Source organism: Strigops habroptila, chromosome Z, assembly GCF_004027225.2.
Source record: "Strigops habroptila isolate Jane chromosome Z, bStrHab1.2.pri, whole genome shotgun sequence".
In the NCBI taxonomy this organism is placed as follows: Eukaryota; Metazoa; Chordata; class Aves; order Psittaciformes; family Psittacidae; genus Strigops; species Strigops habroptila.
In genome coordinates, this window is record NC_044302.2 from 54,997,881 (window position 1) to 55,023,496 (window position 25,616).

General features: G+C 40.5%; 1 protein-coding gene across 1 annotated transcript in view; it reads left to right on the forward strand.

The window, feature by feature from the left end:
- The window catches only part of ROR2 (receptor tyrosine kinase like orphan receptor 2), a 153,043-nt gene that overhangs the window by 106,200 nt on the left and 21,227 nt on the right, over positions 1-25,616 (forward strand). Inside the window, exons 3-4 of the mRNA XM_030470589.1 lie at positions 8,929-9,216; positions 10,285-10,315. Of these exons, the coding sequence (XP_030326449.1) occupies positions 8,929-9,216; positions 10,285-10,315 (319 nt within the window). The remainder of the gene's footprint in view (positions 1-8,928; positions 9,217-10,284; positions 10,316-25,616) is intronic.

The window sequence follows — 25,616 nt, forward strand, 5'->3', positions numbered from 1 at the left end:
ACCTCACACTAGACCGTGTCAGCCAAGGGCCTGTCCAGCCTGATCTTGAACACTGCCAAGGATGGAGCATTTACCACTTCTTTGGGCAACTTGTTCCAGTGCCTCACCACGCTCACAGCATGCCAGTTGAGCATCTCTTCGGTATCTTTCTGTTTTACAACAATTACTCAAACAAACTCTTCCTGGTTCCTAAAAAGTCTCTTTCTCCTGCTCAAGAGGCAGAACAGCGTGAGCTCCATGCTCCACCCCAGAAACACTCAGGCTTGCTGCCTGGGGGGTCTTGTGCTGCTCTCTGCCCACCTTCCTGCACTCCAGCTTTTCCTGTTGCTGATGCTGGGGAAGGAGAAAGTTCTCTCTCTCTGTTTCGCTGCAGCAGAAGGATGGCCAGGACAAGGCCAACAGGGAACTTTCCTTTCTAAAGCCCAGAAGAGAAAAAGAACGTACCTGTTAATCACAAACAAATGCAAGAGGTGTGGCACAGGCTGAAAACAAGTTTTTCTTTGGTGATGAGAACCGTCGGTGCATCATCATGGAGGGGCTCACTGCTTTCAGTCTTGTACTCTTTAAACAAGTCTGGCAAAAGTATTGAAGGGTAAAATACAAACTCCTCATGCGTAGATGAGCTGCCGGTAAAATCATACTGGCAGTAAAATTAATCTTACTTACAGTAAAACAAATAATACCTGATCATGGGAATGTTGGACCAATATGCCATAAGAAATGCATGAGTAAGGACAACCTGCAATAGCTGAGACATTGAGTGAGTTGAGTTGCTCTAGGAGACATGATTCTTCATGCGTCTGACCTTACCTGTGTTTTCTACACAAGTTGGTCTGGGAACTTATTCTAGTTCAAGAGGTGTCTACATAAATCCAACTTATGACTGGACATTGGTTGCTTTGACTTGACATAAGGTAACCTGACGTGAATAATTTGTATGTTTTCTAAAAGTGATGGCTTTTAATTTACAGTACTGGTGCCCCACAGAACAGTCCACTTCCTAACTGCACTGTTGTGCCCCTAAAAGATCTGCTTCTAAATGGGCAGCAGCCTAGAACAAGTGGTACATGCCTCTTCAGTCTCATCTGGGAGTCACAAAACAAGAAAACAAAATCATTCTGCCTGGTAGAACTGAAAAATAAGTTTATTTCTGCTAATAAGAAAGCTTAAACCCACTGATTTTGGTGTGGAGGACAATGTGCACATTGTGGCAGTATTTCAATGCTAATTCTGCTTCACTCCTGCATTGGCTCTAATTTGTTCTGAAGTACATTTGAAATGCACATGATCCAAATCACTATATTTCACATGCTTCTGGCTGCATTTTTGTACACTGAGATCACAAATAGTATAGAAGATGGGATGAGAATAGTGGGATTAAAGTGAGCTCTAAAGGTATCGGTTGACCTGGAAATACTATGTGACAGTATATAACAGTGTAGTTTTCTTAATTGCTCCTGTGTACTTTGTAAATAAAGCAGAGGGGTAAAGAATTGGGAGGACTGTTTTATATTTAGGAAAATGATGTGTGCAAGAGCTCATGAGTCTTAGACTCCTAACTCTCCTTCTTATCAGGATGGTGTATTTTCAGTCCTGATTTGCCTGTGGAAAGAGTCACTTTACTGGACTCCCACCACCCACCAAGGTGTGATCCAGGTCTCTTAAACTCTTGTACTTACAGCATTGTTGCTATACACACCTCTAGAAAGAAATGCTTTGAATTTCAGCAACTTCCATATTTGTTTTGTCTTGTGATAGTGTTCAGTTCTTTTATAAGCCCAGATCACTCTGTAACTTTTTGATGCTCTCCATAGATTATCTGACAATTCTTTATACTTCATTACTGTATTCATAACACAGTAAATTTGGGAACAGTGTTGTCTTCTTCAGGCCATTCCTTGTTAATAATCAGTCATTCTATAAGCTAAAGTATGCCCCCTAAGCAAAAAAATATGTCTTATTCCAGGAAATTATGAATTTGCTTCTAATGGGAATATCAGTACAGTAATTGCTGAAAATATTTTCCCTAAAAATCTTTTCTATTGGAAATAAGGTTATAAAAGTGTTAAAACACCATTACAGAAGGTTGTCATAGTTGTGAGAGAGGCCATGTTCTTTTATTTATATCTAACAAAATGAACTAAGAGTTACTTGAAGAAAAAAATTAAAAAGGGTGGGGAGGGAGGAAAAAAGAAGAAGGAAGGGACTGAGGGGGGAAAGAAAAATCCCACATAGATTTTTAAACAAATCACAAAATTCCCAAAAAGTTATAAGATGCATATGTAATTATTACTACTTGTTCTAAGAAGATTGTTGTATCTTCAAGTATCTAACAATTTATGACTCAAAATTGTTTCTTTTTCTCAGAAACTGGACATTCCATTCAGTGTTTGTTTCCCTTGCACAATGCAGAAAAAAAAGGGAATCAACTCTTCCACAAAAACGAATTACTATCTCATGTCCTCATTATTTCAGGAACACAGAAAGATGTGAAACTCAGTATAGTATCACACATATTGCCTCTTAGTTTATGTGTGAATTTGAGAAGTCACTTAAACTCCCCTTGCTCTAGTTTCCCCATTTGAAAAAAAAATTGAGTATAATTTTCCCATATCATAAGACTTCAGTGTTCATAAATGACATGGAGGCCAGCACAAAGCTGGTTTGGTAATTATGAATGTATACGTATTTTAAAAATCATATCACAAAAAAGGAGCAACAACAACAAAATATTGTTGTTGAATAGAAATCAAAACTCTAATTGAAAACAGCTAAGCCAGAATTAACTTGATCTAAAGTAACTAAAGTGGCTTAAAATATTTTATAGAACGAACTTCAAAATCACAGCTAAGAACTTAAAATAACATAAGCAGAGCAATCATTTTATATTGTGTTTATGCCAAGAATAGCACATATGGTTTGAGCCAATAACTTGAACATCTAAGTGCCAGAATAATGCAAATAAAACTAAAAAAAAAAAAGCAAAACCAAAAACAAACACCCTAAAAAACCCTAAAAAAAAAAATATATATATATAAAATATGCATGTGAGATCTCAGTGATAGTTGCACCTTTTGTGTTTTTAGCTTAGTATCTATTCTTGTACATATCTTGACAATGATTTGACACATAAGAGAAAAGTTTATTTTTATATTCTTGCCAAAACATGCACAATAGACCTGTCATCTTTATTTTGATTTGTTGTGGGATTCTGTTTGATATGCCAAATTTATTCAACTCAAAAATATGAAGTACTGGCAACCTAACAAAGGCATTGCAAAATATGAAAGAGTTTTGCCAAAATTCGTGTCAGTCATTTCCGTAAGCTAGTTTATTCATAGGGTACACAAAGTATGATAAGATAACATAATATATAGATTAAGTTGCATTATCTTGTCATAGCTACTTGACAGAACAGTTTTTACTCTCTCCAAGGAAAATAAATATAAATATTGCTTGTACGGTATGTTAGAAAACATAATAAAAGCGAAATTTAATTTAGACTGTCTTTGCCTACAGCAAATCAAGAAATATCCACCAGATAGCTTTTCCCTTTGAAGTACTCAAGCCAAACCGAAGACCACTGAAAGCAGAGGAAGCATTTTCCTTCATTTCAATGACCCTTGGAACCAAGCCAGAGTATAGAAAATAGTATATAATAATTGTATTTGTGTAACACAGAAGATTGCTGGCCATTACATTTAGATTTTTAAAATATTATATTTGATATTCATATTCCAAATGAAATACTTATTATATGACATTTTAATGTATATAGATTTTTATTATATGACATTTACAAGTTTAGTTTATTGTATTATATTTACAAGTTTAGTAATGCTATTTGTACATAGCAAGTCCAAAATATTTTATAGGGAGGATTTTTTATTTGTTTTAAAGATATGTCAGTATTAAAACAGATGAAAAAATCTGTTCAAGTTTTAAAAAATTCCAGCTGACTGATGCTTAACACAAAATATACAACACAAGTTAAACACAAGTTCTAGTGCCTTCACATTTAGGGTTTTTTCCATACCTGATCCAAATGAATATTTATTAAGAGAGAAAGAGAACTACATTGGAAGAAATTTGCTTTGCACATTGTTGAGGTCCCAGTTCATCCTGGGAAACAGTTTGTTTTTCCCCAGACCATTGCATCAAACTGTCATCCACACAATGTTTGTGTTGTGACGTACACCACAAAAAGTAACTGCTTATTATCACCACAGAAATTAAATAAGGAAAGCATTCTTAAGCACATGGTTGGTTAAATTTTCCACTTTGTTTGAAAGATTTGCAATTATGGGTTATCTGAAGTGGACGCTAAATAACAGAGCAGCACAACATATTTCTTCCCACTCTGTCATACAATTACTTCAGATTCAGTAAGTATATAAATATCAGACTTCAGCATAATTTCTCACAGAGGAAATGAAACTAGCAAATAGAGAGTATGCACTTCAGGGTATGGACAGTGGCAGTGGACAGGCAGTGAGTTGCCCTACTACTCCTAAGCTGCTCTGCAGAACTTTGAAGAAAACAGAAGTGCTCTGAAGTTTGTTAGGTTAAAATATTCATTACTTGATTTTTAATAACAGGGTAATATAAAACACTGCAGAAAATGCCTATAAAATTAGCAGGAGAAATAATGAACTAAAGCCAATGCTGACCTGCAGGAAATGGATTCAGTTACACTAACTTCAGGGGAAGTGTATCTAATCACACTGGGCCTGAAGTCATCCAGAAATCTTTGGCATTGCTTATGGTGGTAATAGTTTTGTTGTAGTAATTAATAGGATGTAATTCATAAATTTATATGAAATATTTTGGATTGCTTAAAAGCTATGAACCAAATTGCTTTCTACAGTAAGTCTGATTTACTTGGCAAAACAGAAACGTTTAACATGGATTTAATCTTGAGTTAATAATGTATGTTGGTCCTAATAAGTAAATTTAGTATCTGTTTTCATCCAAATTTATTTTCATGTAATATCCATGATTAACCTGAAGTGAAGACTCAACTCAGCTCATTTTATGTAAGGAAAAGTGAAATACTGGTAAGTGTTTAAGCAAGCTGTAAGTTGACCAGTAGCACAAAAGCTGACCAGTAGCATAAGAGCAGTGTAGACCTTTCATATACTTCTGTGTTAAGAACAAAAAGTGAATCAAAGAAGTAGAAAAACCACACTCCCTTGCTGCCAACTTACAGCACTTGAATTAGCCCCACTTTTAAAGAAAGGATCTTCTCTGCCTCTTTCTCTTCATAGGAATCAGGAACATTTCTTAGACAGATGGTTGTACCGCTGAGCTGGCTCCATTCTGGAAGTGGCCCAAATTCTTCCCAAAAAAAGACCTTAAAAGTGTCTCTTTTGCCTCCCTTGTGTGAGCACATTCAGGCTGCCCCCACGATAGCTGAACCATAGACCTATAGAACCACAAAACATCTCACATTGGAAGGGACCTCAAAAGATCATCTGTTCCAATGTTTTTTGGGGAGCCTAGACAAGATCATCTGGCACCCTGCCCAGTCACATCTTGAAAACGTCCAGTGATGGGGACTCCACCACATGTTTGGGGAGATTGTTTTCCAGTGAGTGGTTGTTCTTACTGTAGAAACTTTCTTTCTTCTATTGAGATGAAACCTCTCCTGATGCAACTGATACACACTGCCTCTTGTCTTCTCCATGTGGAGTGGGAGTCTCCATCCTCTTTGTAGACACGTTTTAAGTACAAGAAAACTGTGATGAGGTTACCCCCGAGCCTTCTCCAGGGAGAAAAGACCTAACTCCTTCAAGTCTTTTGTCACAGGGCAGGTTCTCCAGCCTTTTGGTGATCTTCGTTGCCCTCCTTTGGCACTCTCCAGTGTTGTTTTAATTTTGGGGGCCAGAACCGAACACAATACTCTAGGTGTGGCTTGACAAGCACTAAGTAGATTGAGATGATCATGTCTCTGTGTCTGCTAGTAATGCCCCATGGGCACAGTGCAGGATCCGATTAGCCTTTGTTGCCACAGCACCAGTCTGTTGACTCGTGTTGACCTGCTTGTTCACAAGGATCCCCAGCTCCCTTTCAGCAAGGTTGCTCTTCAGCCTAGCCTATATGGAGCTGTTTAGTCTCACCCAGGTGCAGGACTTTAGACATATCTCTGTTAAAATCTATGTTAAACTCTGTGAAGCTTGCCCCTTTTTCAGCCTGTCCAAGTCACTTTCTAAGATGTTCTTCCTTCTGCCCCCATCATCACCCAGTTTAGTCTCATCAACAAACTTGCTGTGACAGTGCTTTCAGTCTCATCTTCCAAGTAATTTGTGAAGATGCTGAACAGTGTGGGGCCCAGTATGCACCCCTGGAGGACTCCATGTGTGACAGGCTGCCAGCCTGAGTAAAAACTGTTGATCACCACCCTCTGAGTGTGGCCTGTGAGCCAATTTCCTGCCCATCTTGCAGGCCACACATTCAATCTGTATCTTGCCAGAACTATTCCATGAGTTGGTACTTCCATGGCCCCACATTACAGCTCCTCTCCTCTTTCACACAACAGCTCGTCACCAATTACCATGACATGATGTCCTTGCACTTCCTCAGTGCCCTAGTTGTTCTGCTAATAGTAGAAGAATTTGTTTTGCTAGAATTGGAAGAATTTTTCAGCTTTTCTGATTTTTCCCCTCTTTTCATAAAGTGAGTCTTCTGACTCAAGTGGTATTATTGAGTATGACAACTCTTTTTTGAAAATATTCCAGATAAATGCAAACTTCATTTGTCACTGTATACTCCACCTTGAGGGTGCTGATGAGAATAAACTACGTATAGATTATGAAAAAGTAGCAAGATGAGTGGTGGTACTTCCTAAATAATAAGCTAAGAGTGAAATAGTCATGGAAATTCCTTTTCTAACTTGTGGTAGGATTACTCATCCTTTCTTTTTTACTGCTAGAAATGCTTATATGTGCAAAATGTTGGCTTTAAGTAGTAGTTTTAATCTATTGCTTCTATTTCGTATACCAACAAGGTAATTTGCTCTTTATCTGTTCCTTGGCAGAATGTCGTTGTAGAAATTCTAATTCATCAGCTATGAAATGTAACTGGAAACCACAGCAAATGATACTGTTGTGGCATGACATTGCAGAAAGCATTCTTGTACCTTTTCTCCCTTTTTTATCAGATGTTTGAGAAGAAATTTTTTGTGTTCTGTCAGAATGTTTTAAAGTCTACTAAAGATTTGTGGGCTAACTATAGAGAAAACTAATGTAGAATTCCATACAGAATAATTTATTATTTTGTAAGAAAAAAGAATGACAAAATAATTTACTTGTAAATTTGCAGTGTCATGTAGAGATCATGTGTATTTAGGTTTACTTCATTTTCTATTTAGTGACACACTAAATTTACTAAATTGCCTACATTGTATTTTCATATTATTCATTATAGTAGGATTTCTTTTGAAGGGGCAGTGGTAGAGAACAACATTCTTACCAGTTTTCCAGCAAAATCTGGCTTTGCAATTTCATTATATTCTTATGGTGATGTCAAATGTAAACCAAAGCAGAGCATCAATTTTCTGCAGGTATTTCAGCAATCAGACTGTGAATATTGACCATTGCATTACTGGTATTAGATTCCTGCACAGTAATACACTATTTCCTAATTACAGAACTGTAAAATAATCTAACCAATAGGAAATGGCACATATGAGCATCCATCAAAGTGATTTGATATTTGGATCTAGCTGACATAAAAATATAATATAATACGAAGTATTCTTGATGTTGTATGTATAGGTAGTATAAATACATCAAAACAAACATATGAGGAGCATGACAGCTAGATACTTTTCTTACTTGTTTTGACAACCGCATTATTATTTCAGTGGAATTATATGCTTTCATGCTTTCGGTGTGTGATGTGTGTCAGTTGCAGGACTCCTAACACCAAATCAAATTTAAAAATAATAACCTACAGAAGATTTGACTGCCAGGTTTTTACAGTGTTCTTCAATCAGTTATTTCCTTTTTTAATCACTTGAGATCACCAATCTAGTGCTTTTAGTTTAACCATTTATAAAACTAAACCCATGACACCTAATTACTCAATATCCACACAGACCTTTCTTTGTCCAATTTAGTACTATTTTAGGACTTCATGTGAAAAAATGGCAGCCTATAATCAATTTGAAAGTGCCCTCCGTATCACAGGTTACTTCTGCAATTGAGATATCCTTCCTTTAAATTGACTTGGTCTAGTGAAAGGTGGTCTTGGTCTAGGGGTTTTGGAACTAGATGATCTTTTAGGTCCCTTCCAACCCAACTATGAATCATATGATTCATAGAATCATATGATTCTATGAATGTGAGACTTATCATGTTTAAAATTGAATTGAAACATAAACCTATCCAAATTAGGTGCATCTTCAGATTTTCCTGACAGATGAGTATCTGGCAAGTCAATATTTAAAAGTAACTTTTGCAGTTACATTTATTTTTAAGAAAAATATATGACCATCTAAGAAGATGAAGTGGGAAAATTATAATGTTATTCTAATATGGTTGCAATTGGGATTACTCTTTTATGTAATAATGGTGTAGCTTTCTGTTATAGTACTGTTTTACAAGAGATGTAAATACTAACCAGAAAAGGGCATTATTGCTTCAGAATAGGTATCCACAAAGGGAGTTATGTTTATAAGAGTATTAATTTATGCTTGACCTTCTAATCTGCATAACTATCTGCAGACAGAGATGAAATCAATCAAGAAAGACAAATTGGAGTGTGATGCTATAGTGTCCCTAGGACAGTGAGTTGCATTTTTTGGACAGTATGCTTGAAAGAAAACTGAAACCGTTTCCAAGAACCTCTCTTAAAAATGTGCCTTTGGGCAGTCTTGTATTGCAACCCAAGTGAAGTTTGATCTTTTCTGACCTTTTACACTCTTAGGTTACTTCCTGACGTTTTTGGAACCAGTAAACAATATCACTGTAGTCCAGGGGCAAACAGCAATCCTCCACTGCAAGGTAGCTGGAAATCCATCTCCGAATGTCAGATGGCTGAAAAACGATGCTCCAGTGGTTCAGGAGCCAAGACGGATCATCATCAGAAAAACAGATTATGGTTCACGTCTGAGAATCCAAGATCTGGATACTACAGACACAGGATACTACCAGTGCGTGGCTTCGAATGGGATGAAGACAATAACTGCAACAGGAGTGTTGTTTGTAAGGCTCGGTGAGTTCCTACTTTTATGATTACTCAGTCTGCTTTATAGACTAGGTATTAGTTTTCACAATAGCGTAAGGAGAAGTGAATTTGGTGTTTTAAGAAGAATTCTCAACACGAAAGGAAATAAATAAATCCATTGCCTGGGGCCTCTCCCCCAGTGCAAAACTTCTTGGTTGAACTTGATACCCACTTACTGGTAATAAAAGAAAGTAAATACAGATGGAAAGGTCTGTAAATACGTAGTGAAGAAAAAATTTTAAAGGAGTGCCAGAATAAAGTACAAAAAGGTAACATTTCATTGCCTGGACTGCTGAACTCAGTCTGTGGAAAAAAAAAGGAGGGGGGGAGAGAAAAAGGAGAAGCAGTTTTCTGTGTGATGTTCATCGTGCTGGGCCCATCGTTGTGAAATATCATGTCTGTACTGCTACGTGAAGCCTGGTCTCAAATTCTGCCCTTTGGCAGCTGAAGGTACACCTCTCTTTTCAAGAAGTACTTATATTGCATTTTGAAGACTTAATCATCCAGCCTGAAAAGCAAGCTTTTATTTAGGTTGCTTCTGAAGCAATGGGGAAAATAATTCTAGAGATTCTTTCTTAAAATTTCTTTTTAATTTTGTGATGAAAATAGTAAACTCCACAGTTTAGTTTGTAGTGATTCGTTAAGTTCTGGGTATTGGACCTTGTTCCTGCTGTAGCAAAGGTGAAGAGCATGCCCTTGTCATACCATAAGCTCTGATAGCAAGGCTCAGGTGGCGCTTATTAGGAGGTAAGTGATGCGTCAAGATAACACATTGTCTTTTTAACAGCCTGGTTTTTTATGGTGGGGGATATTTTCCAACAAAAATTAAGTTCACTCAAGTTGCTGCCTGAGCAGACAGAAGATTCATGTGATTTTTATTTGTGGCTTTGAAAACGGCAATATATAATTATGTGCAGGAACACAGAGGGTTTTGTTTGAATCTTAAGACAAATCTTCCTTAAAGAGACAGTTTTCTTTAGATTGCTGTTGACTTTTTTTATGCTGTTGTCCTTGAGCCAAAGTTGCCAGCAATGTTTGTTTGTTTTATGTTTACAGGTCCAACAAACAGTCCAAATCACAATCTTCAGTAAGTACTTTTTAGAAAATTACTTAATGCAGTTGGACAGTTTTGTTCTGTAAGAATTTAGTTCATAAACTCAGTATAAACACTGCCTGCAAACACAGTGCGATTGATAAAAATATCTAATTTGCTTGGAAAGTCACAGAATGGACAAAGCTTTTTCAGAAAAAACCAGGGATAACGTATTATGGTGGGGTTTGGTTTGATCAAATTTTCTTGAGCAACTTCTGCTTGCTTATTTCATATTTTGGACAAGCAAAATACCACAAAGTCATGATGTTTCAACAGTAATTGTTTACAGGGCAAGTATGGGCTGGAAGAGTGGTTAAAAATGAATGGGTAAAATGCTTAGGTTGCTGCGACTGTAAATTAACCCCTATTATATTATTATAACTTGAAAAATCAGATGAAACAAGACTAGAATCCTGTCTTTCAATAGCTAGGTAAAACCTTTGTTTGTATTGTCGTTTGACTTTTGTAGTGATTTGGTGATTTTTGTTATCTGCCTGGGCTCACTTGATGACCCAGTCATAACAATGAAAATAGATCAGTTATGTTTCATCATCGTTGCTTTATGTGTTAGCTTTAATTTAAATACTGTGTATTGTATGATTTCTTGAAACAATTTTGCAGTTGATTGATCAATGTAGTAAAGAATGCAGTCTGAGTCCTTTTGACGTGTTAATGGCATAAAGTTAGTGTTGGTGATGGACTAATTAAAAATAAGAGTAAAAGCAAATTTGTAAAGACATGTGGATGCTTTTCAGAAGTACATTATCGATGAGCGTTTGTGATTCAGTGTTCAAGGCCAGGTTGGACAGAGCCTTGGGTGGTACGGTCTAGTGTGAGGCATTCCTGCTCATGGCAGGGGAGTTGGAAATAGATGATCTTAAGTTCTGTTCAAACCTGAGCCATTCTATGATTCTATGATCTCTGAACTCCCAACACCTTGAGTGGAAACAGTTTGAATAGTTGCAGTGGCCTGACAACTAATCCATCCATCTTGCATGTACCTCAGTCAGTCATCTTACATATATAAGAATACTGCCACGTTACACATTCTTGTGTTTTATATGCGCAGAAAGTGAAATGATTTTAAAGGATTTTAACATTATAGGGATTTAACAAGTTTTCTTCTTTTTCTTAAAATTGACTGCTAAGTATTAGAGATTAAAAACAGCTGTTCATGACATAGTACAAAAAAAAAAAAGGAAATAATTTTTATAACCACTGAAATCCTAGTTCAGATCTTACAGCACTTTGGAAAACTGTTATGCACCTGTTCTGCAAAAGAGAAAACCAGCAAGATACCAGGAAGCTGACTGATCTTTTATGAGAGAAGAAGGCAAAGACTGGTACAAGAGACAGCAAACTGAAATATGCATAACGAAGTACTGAACTGAAGTTCAGAGAACAATTCTGAAATGCAACTGAATCTGTAGTAAGGTCCGAGTACAATGTGAAAAACTGGGAACAAAATTTTACATTTATTTACTTTTTTTTAATTGAGCAAATAGATAATCTGATTTCTTTTGGTTTCCCTAGCATTTCACAAATTCTTCTCCTTCACTAAGCATTAACTTATTTCACAACTATCAACATAAATCACAACTGATAAAGTGAAAAAAATTTACCGTGTGACACATATTTCTTAATTACATGTGTCGTCCCCCCCCCCCCGCAAAGCGGAAGTGAATTAAGGTTCCTGAGCCATCTTCCATTCAGATTTTGCCTAGATTTTGCCTTGACTGTTCAACCTTTGTTGGTTTTGAACTATAAGTTAAAACAAAGAAAGAAAGAAAGAACAACAACTAAAAAAATCCTGTCATTTGGATTATGACACCTCTAAATTGGTCTTGTACCAGTGATGGTAGTGGTAGACCTGAAAGCGGTAGTGTACCATCATTGTTTTGGGCCTGCCATTAAAAGGTGAAGAGTACACCGCTAATAGATTCTTTTTTATTTATTTATTCATTTATTTATTTTTACTTTTTTGTAATTTTCAATATCCAGCATATTAAAGAGGAAGCTGAAACTCGAGAAAAACAAACTCAGGTCAAAGGTCTAGTGCAAAGTCGTGAGGGACTTATCACATGAAGTCCAGGAACTTTCAGGGATTACAGATCTTTGCCTTATTGCATGCCTGATCCTGTTTCAATTTTTTTAACTTTCCTACTTAGTAACGTCTTGTCCATCTGTCCAATGTTCCTATGCTTCTTTTTGATACTGCCTTTCTTTTCTTTCTCTTCTTATGCCTTACAATTGTTCCCATGTTTTTCTGCTCCATGCCCACTACCTAGTCTTCAAATAAAATAATTTGACAATATTATGTTTTACTTTTCAGAAACTGATTATGACTTTTTTACCTGAATGTTTTGACAACATTGTGCAGGTCAATTTGTAAGCCAGAGAAGAGGAAAGGAGAAAAAGACAAAAGGAATACCTAAGTGCTTGGAAGAAGCCCACATGGAACAAAGGGCTCTTTCTGTTTGCTGGCTGCACAGCACAGTTTTGCGTTGAGCCACCCGAGAACTGTTTCTCCTGGCATTAACGCTTCCAAAAAGACACACTTCAGTGGAAGTGCTGAAACCTAAAACCATTGTAACTTGGTTTAAAACTGTACCTAATGAATTATTAAGGGATAAAAACCATTACCTATATAGACACCATCTAGCAAGGTATTTTTATGGAGTCCATGTGTTCTGCTGCAGATTTCTAGAAATAGTCTACAATTAAAGATTGTCAGAGATCAAGTGTGCATTATGCAGTCAGACTTGCCAGTGCAAAAAAGGGCCCTGACCTTCAGGTAGTGCAGTTGAGACATTGCCATAAAAATCTAAAAGTAAAAATTTTCAAGCAAATACATAGTCTTAAACTGGTGTAGATTCTTTTGAGAGGGTGAAGAGGTCTTTATTTTCTGTGAAGGTCTGTACTTGTAAAAATTTGTACATATTTTTCTGTAGAAATGGGAATATAGAATCCATACAAATTATTAATCAAAAGTATAAGAATTATTGAATGTGTTAATAGCTAGTACGAATTTATTTACAAAGGAAATAAAATCAAAATACAGTCAGAAAACTAGTATCTGACCAGCCTTTGCTGTCCAAAACCTGTGCTATTAGAGGATTTTTCTACTAGAGAACAAGCCAGCAGGTTAAGTCATTTCTCTCTCTGCACAATGCTATTATCTTTTGTTTCATTATTATTATTAGCTTTTCACCTTCTAAAGAGAAACATGCTATCTGTTCAGAAAGGTATGAGTGTGTGGAAATAAAATAAATGGCAGGGGGATTGAAACTAGGTGAACTTAAGGTCGTTTCCAACCGTAACTATTCTATGATTCTATAAATGGGTAGGAAACACCAGAGAATATTTTTTTGGCATGATTGAAAATTAAGCAGCAGGCGTTAATCTCTTGGAGTCAAGCAGAGGTGGGCAGAAATAGTTGTCTTCCTCTTTAGAGGTGTTCCTCGTACTAGATAATGTTATTTTAATAGACTGTGTGTTCTCTAGTCTAATGTATGTTTCTTTTGAACAATTAAATTGAATTTTACCCATTGGGCAAATTCCTGGTTTGAAGTCATTTAGATTTCTCATTAAGGCTGTGACTATAGTGGTGCCACCTTGAAAGGAGCTTGGGATAGAAGATATCTGACAGTTTGTTGTTTCTGAGGGCTTCTGGAAAATCTGATGAGGCTTTTGCAGAAGTGAGGAAGGCACAATAGAGTACAGGCAGAAAGCAGCAGCTATAAACTCAGCCCTTGCCAAGCACAGATGTGCAGAACTGGCTATGTTGTTGCCACTACTGCACTTTTCCCCACATGAGCTTTCTGTAGTCTGCTTAGGATGCCAGGAGGTGAACCTTCCAGAGCCCTGTGCAGGGGAACTTCACTTTCTAAGAAACTTTGAGAAGTCCCTGTTTTATCAAACTCTGACTAAAATATGTTTTGAGGTTGCAGTCAGAGATGCCTATACAGGCTGGACTCTTAGAAGGAGAAATAGGTGGGAAAAAAACCCATCGTCATGTAGAAATTGCCATTACTTTGGGGAGACATTTTTGAGGTATTAATCATTCAGAATAAATTTGCGTGCTCTCATGCCTTATTTTCTTCAGGTGGTTTGGGACAATAGTAAAAATGTTAAAATTCAGTCCATTGACGAAAAGGGATGAAGCAATTGTAGTTGAGAAAATAACAGTTCTTTCAAACAATGGGAAACAGAATGTCTTTGGAAAACAGTAATATGCCTGAGTTAAAACTCTGGTGAGGAACCTGATTTTAGGGTGGGCAGTTTATTCTCTACGGGTTTGCATCTCTCATAGCTTTTATCACATAGCCAAAACACATCTGTTCTGTGACCCCAAAGGGGGCACCTTGTGCATGATGTGACAGATACTTACACAGCTTTATGATGGGGGCAAGTATATTTTCATCATGACAAATCTTCACATAAATATGAGAAAAGGTATATAGAGCCTTGGGAAAGAGGCTGGAAAGGAGTAGCTCACCAGAGCACTTCACTTTCTTGCCCAAGGCTGGGGTCTTCCAGGTAAAAGACAGTATCTGTGGGGGGAAACAGTTTTGTAAACTGGATCTGTCTGGCAAACCAAAGGTACTCAACATCACGTTAAAAAGGAAGAGTACTTATGGTCAAACAGCAGCACCACTTGTATCTTCGTCCTGTCCTCAGGTGGTGTGATGAATACTCTTTAGTCTCATTGCAGTTCAGCCACTGATAACAACACTTTTAATCTCGTAAATTGTACAAGATTATCTTAAAATTCACGTAAACAGATGTTTATATAACTGATACAAGGTTGCTTCAACTCAGAAGTTACAGAGTTTATTCAGGCCCACGAGGACCAGGTGTTCAGTGATCAGCCTTCTCCAGAATGACGTGCACGACTTTTGTCTCAACAAAATATACACTTCGCTGAGATGACCATATTTGAAGTATACATATTTTTCTAAGATATTTGTGGTAACATGCTGAAATTACAGAATAAGCACATACTTTGTGTTCTGTTTTCCTGTTTTAATCAAGGAAGAAGAAGGATTTTGTGATTAAAACACCGGACCATAATTTTAGAGGTCTGGATTCAATTTCTTCCTGTGCTCCTGTCTCCATGTGTGATTGCAGCAAGTTGTTTAACCTTTGTTTCTCCATGTTTTGTTCATCAAATGGAGATGGTCAGTCTTGGGAATTTTTCGCCTTCCCCTATTATGGGATCAGATTGTTTCAAAATGTTTAGGGTACGTTCTCTCCCCATAAAGCATGGAATGTTATTGCTATTTTACAAGTGAGGAACCGAGGCACAGATTATCTCGGGCTGGTCTACATTAAACAGCATGTGTTTGCCTTGGCAGATTTCCTGGCTCTCTGACAATCCAATCTGGGGATCTGGCTGGAACATGTTACAATTCCCTCCTAGCCCCTGTGTGTCAGTTTCCTTTTTTCTTTCAAGGTTGAATGGGGAGGGAGCTGTGTTTCACCCTGGTGTGGGGTTGGGGCTCCTTTCAGGGAATTTTGATCCACAATCTCAGATCTGCTTCTGGGTCCGTTGGTTTAAATGTCCTTTGACAGGATATTTGTAGAGAAAGGAGGGAACTGAAACCAAGGCTGCACTAAACCATTTTACATGCTCTTTTCTCTATTACCTACTTTAGAGAGCAATTTTTTGGTACAGTGATTGTTTTTACCCTAGCTGTGTAGGATGCATCTTAGTAGGGCTCATAAGTATATCATGTCACAAATAAGTAAGTGAAAATTATACTCTGGTCTGTCCAGCATGGTAGGGTACATTCAGAGGAAGCTCACCCTCTGTCTTGTAATGGAATCTGTGGAATTTTTATCTGAATCGTACTTTTGTATTTAAAAAATTACAATTTTTCTCATTAAACCCCCAGACTATGTGTAATTCAAGGCAGAATTAAAGAGCAGTGGAAGTATTGGGTTTGGTTGCTTTGCACAACAACAGATCATGGCGTCTTCCCACGCTACATTATTTCTTCAGCTTTAAACTTCCACCTAAATTTTTTCTAATCACTAGTAAATAAATGATGGATGATCTAATGCATTTTTGTGTTTAGTGATAGAAGTAGAAATTCAATGTGCTTAAAAATTGACTACTTTTAAAAGCCAGATGAATATTTAAACTAATATGCACTGCATTTTGAAGTAGACACAAACGTCTGGGTGCCTGCAGTGTGTTACCTGGGAAAACTATTGCAAGTGGTAGTTTTTTCTTTTCCTTCAGAGAAAGGGAGAACAAAGGAAAGAAGCTGACAGGAGATGTAGAAAAAAGGATAATAATTGGTTTCTGTTTGTTATGCTCACTAATCTATATTATTCAGAAAGCCCAAAAACCAAAGGGAAGCCAAACACATGCAAAAATGATTAAAAATAAACTTTCAGGAAAGCTTTACTTTCTTTGTGCTACTGTATAAGTCGAATGCCCCTGCGACTTACGGTGTAATGCAGCTACTTTGCACTGCTTTACTGAGAGAGCCTGGTCGTAAAGACAAGAAAGCAGCCCTATGGGACTTGCTGCTGTTTAGCAAGGTTTCCAAATACCTTAAGAAAAAGCGATTAATTACACTTCTGTCTAATCTTACAGTTAAGCTAACTTAAGGTTAAATGTGAAAAAACACCTTCCCACTTGTGATAAGCAGTACTATCAAGAAACTTCTAAATGGGTTGGATCAAGCAGTGTGATGAATGTAATGCTTACCATTTCGCATTTATATGTGGGGTTACAGCAGGCAGTACACCAAAGCACACAGCACTTTCTTTCCTATGAGTTCTGTTTTCCAAAATTTAGAAATTTAGCTTGTAGATGGATATTAAAGGAAATTGATGGTTTCCATAGGGGAGAATTTCACTACAGCCTGTATGCTGGGAGAGCTGCCTTCTTCCTCAGCAGAGCAGTGGTTAGGTTTTTGATGGCCAGCAGACTATCATATCAGGCAAGCTGTAAGGTGCAACTTTAAGATGTGAGTGTATGGCAAAGAGCCTGATACAGTTCTGACTTGTAAGTTTGTGACCACAATGTGCCCTTTTCCAGCAAATTCCAGATCAGGAGCAGGTGCTTAGGCTTGGGCAGCTCAGAGAAAAAAATTGTATTAAACTACTAGACAAGTTGCAAATGAAATAACACAATTGTTAATCCATTTAAGGATATATGTAAATTGATACGTATAGTAGTAATGGCCCTTGACCTTTTGGCAAGTAGCTACTGCAGCTGTTGGACATCCCTGATATAACCAGCGATATTTAGTTTGTTTTGATTTTACTTGTTCCCTCCCTTCCTTCCCTTCTTTCCTTCATTCAGTAGCTTAAATGGCTTTCAAAGTATTTATTGTATGCCCTACAAAAGGACAGTTATATGTCCCTGAGACTTCCTGTCAGCATTTGATGCTACGCTGAGTTTAATTAGAGTTCCTTAGGATGCTGAATAGTCTCTAAGTGTGTACTAGGAAAGGATGAATGTCGTAGTTAAGCACAGAGATAAAGGAAAACTAGTGAAAAGTAAGTAATATAACAAAATGCGATAATGTTGTAACACCACATCATAGATCATCCTTTCAATTTTTATGGCTTTATGGTTAGTTTTTTCCTGCTTTTGTATTATTTGTTCTTCATTTCAGTTTGAAAATGCCAAACAAACTATAAATGCAGTTAATTTAGTGTACTTGAGAAAAGGTGAAACAGATGGTCCAAACTGATAAAATTTGAACATTTCAATTGAAAACTAAATGACATTGAGTGATGGAAGGCATTGTTTTTAAAAAAGGAGAAAGAAAATGTAGTAAGGAAATCTGCTCTTTTAAATTGATACTGCTTCGTGAAGTCTAAAATCTGAAGTATTTAAGGTAATACTACTCTAAAAATAAAAGTCACAAGGAGCATGCCTGATTAGTAGCCTCTCTCGTACTCTCAGGTCATAGAATCATAGAATCATAGAATGGGTTGGGTTGGAAAGGACCTTAAGATCATGTAGTTCCAACCCCCCTGCCATGGGCAGGGACACCGCACACTGAACCATTGCCCAAGGCTCTGTCCAACCTGGCCTTGAACACCGCCAGGGATGGAGCATTCACAGCTTCCTTGGGCAACCTGTTCCAGTGCCTCACCACCCTCACTGTAAAGAACTTCTTCCGTATACCTAACCTAAACTTCCCCTGTTTAAGTTTGAAGCCATTACTCCTTGTCCTACCACTACAGTCCCTAACGTAGAGTCCCTCCCCAGCATCCTTATAGGCTCCCTTCAGATACTGGAAGGCTGCTGTGAGATCTCCACGCAGCCTTCTCTTCTCCAGGCTGAACAGCCCCAACTTCCTCAGCCTGTCTTCATACAGGAGGTGCTCCAGCCCTCTTATCATCCTTGTGGCCCTCCTCTGGACTTGCTCCAACAGGTCCATGTCCTTTATATTTTGAGGACACCAGAACTGTACACAATACTCCAAGTGAGGTCTCACGAGAGCAGAGCAGAGGGGCAGGATCACCTCCTTCAACCTGCTGGTCACGCTTCTTTTGATGCAGCCCCGGATACGGTTGGCTTTCTAGGCTGCAAGCGCACACTGAAGCCAGCTCATGTTAAGCTTCTCATCAACCAACACCCCCAAGTCCTTCTCCGCAGGGCTGCTCTGAATCACTTCTCCACCCAACCTGTAGTTTTACCTGGGATTGCCCCGACCCAGATGTAGGACCTTGCGCTTGGCTTGGTTAAACTTCATGAGGTTGGCATTGGCCCACCTCACAAGCGTGTCAAGGTCCCTCTGGATGGCATCCCTTCCCTGCAGCGTATCAACCGAACCACACAGCTTGGTGTCATCGGCAAACTTGCTGAGGGCACATCAGTCACACTGTCCATGTCACTGACAAAGGTGTTGAACAAGACAGGTCAATCTAAAGTGCCTTATTTCTCATTTTGTTCAATGTGAGAACACAGAAGAGGCAAAGGATTACTTTAGGTGGGACACACACAGTACTTGATATATCACAGAAAATTAATTTTTGCGTGTGTGTGTGCACACACATACTCCCCCTCTCCCGCTAAGTTTTTCTAACAGTTCAATTTGCAGACCAGAGAGCGCATTTACCCCACCTCACCAAGCTTTCCTTCACGTTGGGAAGTCGGTCATTTTAGTTCAGTGGGACAGTCTCAGCAGGCTGACCTGCATATAGAAACCCTTATCTGACTGAGTTTTGCAAATTTACCTTGAAAAAACACGGATTTTTTCATCTAACACCAGTAGAGGAGTTGCAGATAGCAAAACAGTGAGTAAGTGGTAAAGGAATGGAATAGAACAGAACAGCGTAGTTCCAGTTGACAGGGACCTACAGCGATCATCTAGTCCAAAGGCTTGACCACTTTAGGGATGTCCAACAGTTAAAGCCTGTTATGAAGGAAATTGTCCAGATGCCTCTCCTGAAGGCACTGACAGGCTTTAAAAATGTGAAACAAAAAGTGTCAAAAATACTTAGGTAAGAAAAACTATATTGGTCAAGAGACAATACCAGACAACATACATAGCTCACTGGCATTGTATGGGGGTGGAAGGAATTGTTTATTTTTTTTGAATTTTCTGTAAGAATAAGTACATTGAAAAAGATTTTTAGCTTCTTTCATCAGATGTTTATGATAGTGAAAAATAAAGTAATTGGAGAAAACCAAACGATGTTGATTTGATAGTAACGAAAGGTGGTAGAATGGTGTATTTCCAGTTGGCAGGGGCCTCCAATGATCATTGAGTCCAGCTGCATGACCGCTCCAGTGCTGCCCAACAGCTAAAGGATGTTGCGAAGGGCGTTGTCCAGATGCCTCTTTTTAGGGCACTGACAGGGGGGAGGCATCGACCACTTCTCCAGGATGCCTGTTCCGGTGTTTGACCACCCCGTTGGTGACGAAATGCTCTTGCATGTCGAATCTGAACCTCCCTGATGCAGCTCTGAATCATTCCCAGAGGCATGGCTGGAGCTGGGCAGCTGCTGTGATGGCCCAGATGATGGCCCGCTCCTGGTTCGGCTGTCCCCCAGTGCACCCTCCAGGCTCACACACGTGGTGGTGGCCTCTTCTTGGCTGGAGGGGCCTTGTGGCTGCTGGTCTTCCTTTTTGGGGCTCGCCGTCGCCTCCCAGTGGAGCGCTCCCTGCCCCGGCTGGGAGTGGAGGGCCCGGGCGCGGCCTCCTCTGCCTGCTGCTGGGGCTCTTGTTGCTCCACAGGGGTGGCACTGGGAGCAGACGGCTGGCTGCTGCAGCCTCCACCAACGGCAGCAGATGAGGTGCTGGGAGGCTCATCCATGGTGGATCTTGCCGGGCTGCTGGAGGTCGCTGGGCCGGGGGTGAGATGCCCTTCTTGGGTGCCCTCCTGCACCCTGGCAGCATGGGCGTCCTGCCGGTCCAGGCGGCGGTCGGTCTCTCTGCTGCCAAACAGCGCGGTGCCAAACATCTCCTCCAGATCACGCTGGTACCAGGACTGCAAGGTCTGGAAGAGCACTGGCTGGTCCTCTAGAGAACTCAGCCAGTTTGGGGTCCAGAAGCCGACCACGGGACCCGTTGGCACCACTTCTGCAGCCTGCTGTCGGAAGTCATGGGCGGCTGGGTACCTGGCAGCTCTCCTCGCCCGGTGGACAACGGCTGATGATGCTACGGATGGTGTGATGACGTGCTCTACGTAGTCATCATCAGCCCGCACCGAGTGCAAGATGGATTGGATCCTCCTCTTGCAGAGGGGGCACTCGGGCTTGGTCTCAGCCCACCGCAGGATGCACTCGTAACAAAACTGGTGGAGGCATGGTGTCACATAGCTGGCCTCCTCCCAGCTGCCCAGGCAGATGGGACAGCGATCCTCCAGCTCCATGGCCACGCTCTCCACAGGCTGCGGTTGGGCTGCGGGAGCTGGTGATGTTGAGCTGCTCCCTCTCTCCGGCGCTGCAGCAGCGGGTGTTGTGCTAGGAAGAGAAGAGAGGCCACAGTCATTGGCTGGGTTGGGAAGGAGGGAAGAAACGCCCAGGTCCTTCAAGAAGGAAACCCTCCCATCTCCCCAGGGTGAGGTGTCCCTGCCCAGCTCACCTGTGCTGCTGCAAGCTCAACTCCGGGGTGTCCCGGCTGCCTGAGCCTGGCAGGGCCGGCCAAAATCCTTCAATAGCTCTGGAGCCGAGCACTGGGAGCTGCAAGTTGCAACTCCCAGAGCACAACTCCAGCACCAAAGCGCTGCTCAACACACCAAGCCTCGCGAAGTCGCTCAGCTGGTAGCATGAGCATCAGCTGGCTGGGAGACTCGGCGCCCAGTTATAAGCAGTGGGGGATGTCTGGTCACAATCCATCCCTAGGTGACATCATAGTCCACCACTTGGACACATCTCAATCCATTCCTTGGCGACAACAGAACCCATCGCTTGGGGTTTCAGAACGCATTGCTTGGGGGCGTCACAGTCCATTTTTCGGCGATGTCACAACATCCATCCAATCCCACGTGTCTGGGCTTACCGCAGCACCAAGGCCCACTCCTTACCCCCATATCATCTAGTGCTAAGAATTGGTGTTTCATGGCAGACACCGAGGGTGTGTGGGGCAGGAGATGGTTCAGCATGGAGGAGAGAAGGCATCGGGGCCCCTCACAGCACATCCTGGTCCCTATGGCTTAGGCATCCAGGCAATGGGAATGGGCTTTGCCCAGCACTGCGTGGTGGGAGGGTGAGAGATAATGGCAGCTCCTGAAACAAGAGAGGTTCAGGCTGGATATAAGGAATCAAAACCAAACTCCCTGTGAGAAAAATGAAGCACTGGACTGGGTTGTCCAGAGAGGTTGTGGGATCCCCAAGCCGGGAGGTTTCCAAGAAATGAGGGGCCACAGTGGAGAGCCCAAGTGTCACAAGTGTGTGAAGGGGTGCTTGCTGAAGTCCTGCAAGGGAAAGCATTGCCAGTGGGAAATACAGCAAAGGTTTCCCAAAGTGCAACAGCTTCCAGAGGTTTTGACTTCCTGGTTTCATTTGGTTCAGCAGATTTCACAAACATTTGTTTAGGATAGGATAGGATAGGATAGGATAGGATAGGATAGGATAGGATAGGATAGGATTAGAAGAGGAGAGGCCAGACCAGACCAGGTGAGGATGGAATAGAGTAGAATACAGTAGTTCTAGTTGGACAGGGCCTACCACAAACATCTAGTCCAATTGCCTGATCACTCCAGGGCTGACCAAAAGTTAAAGCGTATTATTAAGGGCATTGTCTAAAAGACTTTCTGAGGCACTGACAGGCGTGGGGCATCGACCACCATTCTAGGGAGCCTGTTGCAGTGTTTGACCGCTCTCATGGTAAAGAAATGCTTCTGAAGGTCAAGCCAGAACCTCCCCTGATGCGGCTTTGAAGCATTCCCATGCGTCCTGTCACTGTCCCAGGACCAGTACCTCCCTCTCCCCTTCCTCAGGAAGCTGCAGAGAGCAATGAAGTCACTTCTCGGCCTCCTCCTCTCCAAACTAGACACACCCGGAGTCCTCACAGGGCATGTCTTCCAGCCCTCCCACCAGCTTTGTTGCTGTCCTCTGGATACATTCTGGTACCTCCACACCCTTTCTAAGTGTTGGCGCCTAGAACTGCAGGCAGCACTCCAGGTGAAGCTGCATCGACACTGGATGCAGCAGGATAATCACCTCTTTTGAGCGCTGGCTGTGCTGTGTTTGATGCACCCCAGGATGCAGTTTGCCCTCTCGGCTGCCAGGGCACATGGCTGACTCATGCTGAGCCTATTGCAGACCAGCACCCCCAGGTGCCTTCCTGCAGGGCTGCTCTCCAGACACTCCTCTCCCAATTTATACTTGTGTCTGGTGTTGTTCCATTCCCGTTACAGAAATCATCGTTTGTTCTTGCTAAATTTCATGCCATTGACGATTGCCCAGTGCTCCAGTCTATCTGCATCCCTCCGGAAGGCCTCTTATCCCTCAAGAGAGTCAACAGCATGTCCCAGTTTGGTACCATCGGGAAATTTACAAACTAGATTCAACTCCTGCCTCCAGATCATTGATAAAAATACTGAACAAAACTGGCCCTAGAACTGAGCCCTGAAGAACACCGGTGGTGACTGCCTACCTGTCTGATGTAGCCCCATTCACCAGAACCCCTTGAACCCTGCCTCGCAGCCATTTCTTCACCCAGCACACTGTATACCTCTGCAAGGAACACACATGCACAAGACAGTACCCCCAAAATAGAAACTGTCTTTCCCCAGAGTGAGAAACGTCTGTCTCAGCAGCAAGCAGTGTAAGGGAATATTGTTTCATAGAGGAATGAATCTCCTGTGCTTTCAACAGGAGGAGCACAGACTGTCTTTTTGTTTTCTTCTGTGACAGACTGCAGTTTATTACATAAAAGCACAGTATCATTTAGGTAGGAGAAGACCCTTAATAACACTGAGTCCACGGTAAATGTTACGTGTTACATAAAAACGTATCCTTAACTGTAAGATGTGCTGAATTACGCAGGAATCCGAAACCTAGGACAAAGGTATGGTTGTGGTTTTGCTGTGTTAATAAAGCTAAAACCGTAGGTGCTTTTTGACTCTGAGCTGCTGTGATATTCCCCATTTATGGTTGGTAGCTTCAAGGTAGCGTGCTCATACTGTGTTTGGGAATTAAGGTGGAAAAGACATCCTTAGTGTCCAGCGTTTCCTCCAACATTAGATTGAGGAGAAGAGACAAAAGCAAAAATGTATTACAAAGTCAATAATTCTCACTCTCAGGAACTCCAGCAAGAACGTGTAATGGGTGGTTACTGTACTTTTACGTTCTCTGTCCTTCAGACTGACAGACGTATCAGTATATAGAGGATCTCAGTTTTCCAACATTAAGAACTAAATGCTGAAATACTGAACTCGGAGAAGCATTTGATTTGCTAATGGAGTTTTCTACATGTTTTGATTCAGGAAGAGTTTATTAATGTTAAGCCTGATTAGATTAATTTATGGAGCTGTGGTGCTGGTACAATTGCTACTTACAGCCTTACAAACTAATAAACTTTGTGTGACATCGTATGTGTAGCATAATTATAACTGACGTTGGAATGTGAGCTATTTCTCTTTGCCTGAGATACAGTGCAGTACCCAGTATTATGTTATGGGAAGATTTAAATGAAAAGATGTGACTTTCAGGAGTTAATTAGTTGTACATGGGGGGATGGGAGAATAAAAATAAGAGGAGTCTTTGGAATTAAGATCTGATAAATATTCATAAAATGGTTTTAAGGCCAAAGGAAGAAAAGTAAGAGGAAATTATTTTTGGGATTACATGAGGGCTGGATGGGTACGCAGGCATCCCAGCCGATTTTGGGCAATTCATGGTGCTGTGTTTCCAGCCTCAGCAAAGGGTAGCTGCAGAGGCAAAGTTTGTCTGTTTTTACCCTCTTCCAGTAGCTGAAGTAGAAGGTTGTCTGTCTGTTTTTAATTCTTGAGAACTACAGAGGCTTTGATTGAAACTGGCATAGAATTTCCTGTGCAGAAAAAGCTAATTTTCCTAATTTGGAAAAAATCAACAATCCTATTGTGTGGAATGATGAGACACCAGAATTATTTCATGAGTTTGGGATTCCTCAGCCATACCATCCAGACCTCAGTTGGTGGAGCCAGCCGACAGGCGGGTAGTGCTAATAATAGATTGCTGTCTTCAATACAGAAGCCCAGAAGAGGACACACGTTCTTAATCATCTGCTGTCTGAAAGAAATGGTTATACACAAAAAATATTAGGTTTTGCTCCAGATTTTGGAAGACCTTGTGCTCTCCTGGTGGTAGCCCCTTTATGCATCTCTGATGAACCTCGTCCTCCCACTTCAGGAGCCCCTCTCCTCCTGAGTCCTGAGCAAGATGGCAATCCTTAGATCACTGCCTAAATTAACTTTAGGAACTAGACCTGTCAAGGGTGCCAAGCAGTTTTATTTTCTCACACACGTCTGCAAAGCTTGCTGTAGACGGGGTATTTGGAGAATGTATCAGCTACAGTCTCATAGGCTGGGCTGAGAACGTGCAGATGGAAATGACGTAAAGACTGGACAAATTTGTGTAGTGTTTCATGGGAACAGCAAAAGGTATGTTCCAGCAGGTCTCAGGTGTCTGCCCAATAGCAAGGCAACATGATAGCATGACAGCCAAATGGCTGTTCCTTTTCCTGGCAGTGGTTTGGTTTTGTTTTCTAAAGAGAAAAATGGTAGTTTTCTCTGGCCTCATTTTTTGAAACACCTTAACCATTTCTTTAGAAGAAAAAAAAAATAAATAAAAATGCTTTGGACTGTGGAAAATTTCAACTCAAATTTAAAAG